General features: G+C 57.8%; 1 protein-coding gene across 1 annotated transcript in view; it reads right to left on the bottom strand.

Moving 5' to 3' along the window:
• The window catches only part of ARL8A (ADP-ribosylation factor-like 8A), a 5,759-nt gene extending 1,289 nt beyond the window's left edge, over nt 1-4,470 (bottom strand). The window contains exons 1-4 of the mRNA XM_009320368.1: nt 4,395-4,470; nt 3,511-3,584; nt 1,494-1,587; nt 212-279 (exon numbers count right to left, since the gene is read on the bottom strand). Of these exons, the coding sequence (XP_009318643.1) occupies nt 212-279; nt 1,494-1,587; nt 3,511-3,584; nt 4,395-4,454 (296 nt within the window). The 5' untranslated portion in view covers nt 4,455-4,470. The remainder of the gene's footprint in view (nt 1-211; nt 280-1,493; nt 1,588-3,510; nt 3,585-4,394) is intronic.
• Nucleotides 4,471-6,387: the final 1,917 nt, after the last annotated feature.

The raw sequence follows: 6,387 nt of genomic DNA, 5'->3' as shown, positions 1-6,387 counted from the left end.
CAGCCGTCACCTCCGCCGGCCGCTGCCTCAGGACATCCCCAGCCACCCCTCTCTGCCAGCCCACCCCAGGCACCGCGATGCCACCCCGGCTGGGGAAGGAGTACCGGCAGGGCACGGCGGGGGGGACCAACCGGTGGGGACACAGCAGGAACAGAGGGGTCACACTGTGTCACAGCCCCACCGCGGCTGCCCGGGCCACCAGCACACTTACATCTTCTCAATGAGCTCCTTCTCATCCAAGGCACCGGGCAGGTCTCGCTTGTTCCCCAGGACTAGGACCTGCAGGACGGGAAAGGGGACACCTGAAGCTCCCGGCCACCAGACCAGGCAGGAACCTGCTTCTGCCACCCAGAAGTGGACCCTGCTTGAGATGCAAGACAGCCCTGGCCACTTCACCAGCGTGTGCCCAGATGAAGAAAACCCCTTCAAGTGGGCAACCAGAAGGCAGAGCACTTCAATTAACAGCCTTAATTAGCCCATACACAGCATCTCCTATGTACTCTCTAGTCCCAGTGAGAAGCTGGCCCCACAGACCACATCCTCCCTGAAGGGCACCAGCATCTCTCGTGCCATCTAGGACGTTCTCCCAGGAGCCTCTTGCTGTCTTTGAGCAAAACATCAAGTGAAATGGCTAAAACCAACATTATCAGGAAGGAGCGAGGTGCGGATGCTGCGCAGAACCTGCTCTCCGCAGGCAGCCAGACCAAAAAAGCAATGGCTGTTTGCACCATCTACTGATCTCTCCTTTCTTCAAGGCTTTTTGCATCCACAAAGGCATCCTCAGACTACGCAAGGAAAATAATCACCCGGCAGGACTCATTCATCCCTCTGGAGCGCGCCACGCGACTGTCATCTGACAAGGACAGCACTGAGGCGGCAGCCGCCTTCCCGGGGTGAGCTGGGGCCTCTGCAGCAACACGGTAATGCAGCATCCCCCAATTTAAATTTGGAGACTTGTTCTCAAAAAAGAGCACTCAGAAGGGCTGCAAATGCAGCGCATTATGTCAGGAGCTTAATTTAGTTGGCAGCAAACATTTGAGATCTGAGCAAGATCCTCGATTAGCTCCTTTCAAAGGATGCCGATTTTGGATGCTCTGTAAGCATCCCACCCCGGCACGCGCAGTGTGCCCTGCACCGCCGCCACAGCCCACCTCCTGCAAATGTCACAGCCCAGCAGCCACTCTCCTAGGAGTCGAGACCTTAATGTCCCACCCTAAATAAGGTGCAAATTCATGCAAGAGGACAGATCTCACATTTCGGGGGGTGGTCTCTTCTAAAGCTCTCTTCCCTGCTGGTTGGTCTGGCCCTGGGCTAGAAAGCATCACTTCCCCAGCTCTCGCAGGAGTGCAGCGGGGAAGGGGACCCCCCCAAGGAAGGGGATCCGCCCCCCCGAATCTGGTCTGCAAGATGCAAGCCCCTCACTGCAAACCCTGGCAGCCGCCGGCCTGGGGACCGTGAGCAGCTGGGGGGAACCTATCCAGGCAACAGCTCACCGGGATGCCCTGGAGCTGCGGCTTGTCGAGCAGGTTGTGCAGTTCATTCTTGGAGGCCTCTATCTTCTCCTGGTCAGCGGCGTCCACCATGTACCTGCAAGGGAAGGAACACCCCTGAGCGCAGGCACCGAGGTCCCCGCGCCCCGGTGGTGTGCTGAGGTTTGTGCCACCACCAAACCTTGCTCGCATGGCAGCCGCATCGCCCCCACTGGCTCCCAGGCCAGCGCGTGGAGGTGATGGGTAACGGGATCCTTCCCCCAGGACGCTCTTCCCAAGGAAGGCTGTGGGGCTGAGAGCCTCTCGTGTCTCCCAGGGGAGTGGGGGACCTCCTTGTCCCCGTCCCCGCAGGGGCCCACCCCACTGACAGCAGGGACACGGCGAGCGAGGGGAGCTCAGGCACTGCCCGGGCAGAAGAAGCTGCAAAACACACATTGTCCCCAAGCACCCAAGCGAAGCTCGTCTGCACATGGCAACTCCTTATGGAGACACCCAGAATAGAGGACAAGTGGAGAAGAGAAGAGGAGCTGATGATGGAAAAGAGAAGACGTTGACTCGAGATCCTGGCAGGGGGAAGGACCTGCTCGTCTCCTCTACGGGAGCAATCTTGGGCATGTGGCACAGAGCAAAGGCCATGCAAAGCCAGCAGTCAGCAATGCCTGCTCTGAGCAGACGGGGGAGATTTAGGGAAGGATTTAGCTCTTATGAGCGGACACCCATCCTGCAGAGGACGTAAGTGAAGCCAAAACTGGGGAGAGGAACTGATCAAAGCAGCCTTTGTTTTAAAGATCAAGAAACTGGGAGAGAAGTGAGAAACACCATCAAGCTTCATCAGGCCTTGTGGGGTTTATTAAAAATAGGAAAAGAGCCTTTAGCTACTGAAGTGCTGAACACAGGAAAACATGTATGGCTGTACCAAGAGGGAGAGGGAAAAACACCACCCAGGCACTGCCACAAGCTTTCAGCACGCCAGATCGGGGGGGAGGGCCGAAGGCAAGAGAAAAGGGACATGACACAGCTCAAGGCGAGGAAGGAAGACTAAAGCGTGACCTGGATGGCCACAGGTCCTTTTGTTTCCTCTCAACCAGACGGGCCGCTTTGGAAAAAATATAGAATTATGGAAGGAAGCAGTAAAAGGAATGAAAAAAAAAAAGGGATTTTGTCATTTCCAGCAAAGCTCACTGTAATAAAAAGTGTCAAGGACATGTCCCGACACGGTGACAATCAGCAAGGGCAGGACCAGACACTGCTGTCCCAACAAGCAGGACAAGCGGTCCCTCACTCCTCTTCACCTGCCAGACCTACAGTTGGGAAGGGCAGTACCGAAACTGAGCCCTCCAAAATCTCAGGGCATTGCAACACCGTTGTGGTCTTCTAGGGTAAATTCTTGTCCTTAGGAGCAGGCAGCCTGCTTCCCGTGAGCATCTTGCCAGGCTCATCCCCAGCCTGGACTCCCTGGGACTGTGCTTACTGCAACATTTGCAAGCAGGGGACACGTGGGGACACTCAAGGGACTTGCTGACAGTCAGCAGCAGGTGTTACAGGGAGACTCCTTCTCTCACCACAAGATTCATCCAGCAGCACATGAACACCACAGCCTGGAAACGTGCTGCTGGCGAAAAAAACCTTAAAACCAGCCTCTTGGAAAGGGCTGAGCCACACCGACGGCCTTTGCTCAGCCCCTGCGGTGAACAGGCAGCACAGGGGAAGCACAGGAGCCAGGAAGGGCAAGATCCGAGGAACAGAGCCAGGCCGAGTGATGCTGGAAGAGAAGGGTCTGCCACGGCTGGCGGGGACCTGGCTGCCCTGTGCTCAAAGCCCATGGGGGCACCAGTCCCAGGGGGAAGCATCTCAACTCCCAACACGGGCATCCGGCTCCGGCAGCGAAGGCACCGCAGCTCCCCCAGCTCAGCCCTGCCCAGCACCCTTGGGTGGGGTGATGGGACCGTGCCCCCACCCGCTGGTGGGGCTCAGCGTCGGCGCGTGGGTGAAGGGGCTCTTGGCTCCCAGGGATACTCACACAATGGAACTCACTCCACGGCAGGACCGCTCCCCCATGCTGCGCAACCGCGGCTGGCCACCGATGTCCCAGAGCTGTGACAGGGAGAAGGCAGCGTTATCCCACCGTCCTGCCCGTTATCCCACCCTCCTGCCCCCCCTTCCCCACACAGCCACACGGCCAGAGTACCCGGCATGCACGAAACCCACACCGATCCCCTCCTCTTCATCTCAAACCCAACAAGGAGGCTCCCGACTCGATAAAGAAAGGAGACATCTCAGGAAGGGCAGCTGGAGGGTGTTGAACACCTCCTGCAATGTGCCTCTGCTGGCACAGAGGGACCCCCTGGCCCAAGCTAGGGGGCTCCTCCCCATGCCCACTGCCCCTCCTGGCCTTTCTCTGATGCATTTGCCATTTCAAAACACTCAGCACGCTCTTGGAAATGTTTCTGCAGCAGGCAGAGATCCCCAATCAGCTTTTCAAGCCCGTCCCACCGTTATTTCCCAGTCTAATCCAGGGCCCTGGAAAGATCCAGAAGGGGTAGAAACCTCCTCTCCCTTTACTCTCGAGGCTGAGATTGCCACTGCAAGCCATGACCTTTTATCCCAGTGCTCCCACCCTCAGCAAGGTGACCACATCCACGAGTCCCTGCCAGCAAGCCAGAGGTATAAGAAAACCTCCAGCTTTGAAGCCCGGACTAGTTCTTAATGCAGAGGTCTGGATCTCCTACATCCCTTCCCCCCATCTCCTCTGGTGGGTACCTGCAGAAACCTAACATGGCAGATCTTCCCCACTGCAGCTGGGGCTGCTGGCATCTTTCAACCTCCAGCAGAAGTCCCACCAGTCTCCCTTCACCCCACCTTTCATCCCAAGAGCCCACACCAGTGATAACATCTGCACCTTACTTTTATGGTAACGTTCCCCTTGGTGATCTTTCTCATGTTAAAGCCCACCGTCGGGATCATGTCTTCGTTGAACTGTCCCGACTGCAAGCAACAAGGTGAAACAGCGTTACGAGGCATAGAAACACCGCCAGCCTGCCCCAAGCAGGGCAGTGAGGCTGACAGCCTGCCTAGAAACAACCCCAAACGCTCTGCCAGCCCTGCGGTAGGTACAGCACAACCCTCCTCCTCGTCCACACCAGGAGCAAAATTAGAGCCAAGGAGACAAAATGCCTGCAGGAGGGAAATAATCAGCCCCACGGCTGCTGCTGCTGCTGCTGCTGCTGCTGCTGCTGCATGGCGTGCAGGGTGCCCTGGGAGCCCTGGTGAAGCCCCCAGCCCTGCAGCGAGCTGCCACCCCCAGCCCCAGACACACTGCCGTCTTGGTGGGGTGGCAGAGGCTCACCCAAACCAGCCCTTTCCAGGTGGGATTCCCAAGCCCTTCACGGGAGGAGGCAGAGAGACCTTTGCCCACTGCAGTGACCTCATGTCAGCCGTGCCGGGCCCAAACCTCTCCCACAAGACCCGTTGGCAGCCCCACAAGGACCCATGGTGCAGGCAGGCGGCCGGGCTTCCCGCCCAGGGGAGCCACCTCCTGCATCAGCTCCTTTTCGGCTGCAAGTCCTGGGGGCTCCAGCACGTTTCCTGCTTCGGATCGTTCATGGCCCAGCCCAAACCAAACTGACTTCTGCTTTCCTGCAGGTCTGCTGCCTGCCTGCTGCCTGCCTGCAGCCTGCCTGCACGGGTCCTCCAGCCCCTGCACCCTGCCCGTGCATGAAAGCCGGGTGCTCGTGCTGGGTGACGTGGGGGGATGCAAAGTGTCCCCCCTCCCCAGGAGCTGCCACCGCACGTCCTCCAGCAGCACAGCTCCGAGCCATGTCAGGCAGGAGAAGCATGAAATCGCCGCAGATTTGCAGCATCCCAGTGCTGCTGCAAAACTAGGTTAGTCTTGTCAGAGCAGTGCGCAGGAACAGTCCCTCTGTCGCCGCGGGGAGATGCCGGCTCGTCAGCCCACGTGGCCGGCACCGCACCAGAGGGACAGGACAGAGCTGGTCTGTTAAAGCCCACCCCACCTTCCAGTTTGCTGCTCAAATCCCAACACCACGAGATGGTCCTGGGCTAAGCAGCACAGAGGGATGCTCCGGGCGGCCCCAGCACCATCCCTGGGGCAGGAGGCAGGAGGTGCCACAGCCCTTCACCCTCTGCCTCTTGCAGCCTCCCACCCAGCAGGCAGCCTCACTGGGACTCAAAACAGGTTTAACTTCTTTGGTTTTTAAATGCATCCTTGTGGAAGGCCCTGCTGCGGGATGCCAGGGAAGCCGACAGGGAAGAGGGTTTGATAACCAGGATAACATGGCGCTGGGGCTTTTGGCCATCAGTCCAGAAACCTGCAGGAACCACCAACCATGGCCAAACTCATCCCAGCAGCTCTTTACTGGCTTAAAATCTCGGTTTCTTTAGGACTTTTCTGGGTTTTCTTTCAGTTAACACAAACCTCAAAAAGGGAAGGCAATTTATGCTATTTTCTGATAAACAGAATTTTGTGCCTGGTTGAGCCAACGGCTCCTCCAAACCCACCACGTCAGCAAGTCCCCAGGGTTTTCCTGACCTCTTCCAACGGTTCTGCAATACGCGCTGCTTCCCTTTTTCATTTCCCTTTTGCGTTCATCAGCAAAGCCCAGCAGCCAAGGGGTCTCTGAGCCACGGTGCACCCAGAAACCACGCCGGGGACTTGCAGGGAAGGGCACGGGGGGAGAGGAGGGGAAGCAGGCAGGAATCCCTCTACCACCGGCCAACACAGGGGATGTCTCCTGTGGACTGAGGTTCGACACACAATTTGGCTTTATGGCCCAGGTTTTAAGGAATTATCAGGCTCTGATCGGCAGATGTTCTTGCTAAAGAGCTCTTGGAAGCTGCAGACACCTCCATCAGGGATCCCGGACCACATCATGAGAAC

This window comes from Pygoscelis adeliae, unplaced genomic scaffold (genome assembly GCF_000699105.1).
Source record: "Pygoscelis adeliae isolate BGI_AS28 unplaced genomic scaffold, ASM69910v1 Scaffold343, whole genome shotgun sequence".
NCBI classification, from domain to species: Eukaryota; Metazoa; Chordata; class Aves; order Sphenisciformes; family Spheniscidae; genus Pygoscelis; species Pygoscelis adeliae.
This window is presented reverse-complemented; position numbering and strand designations above follow the sequence as displayed.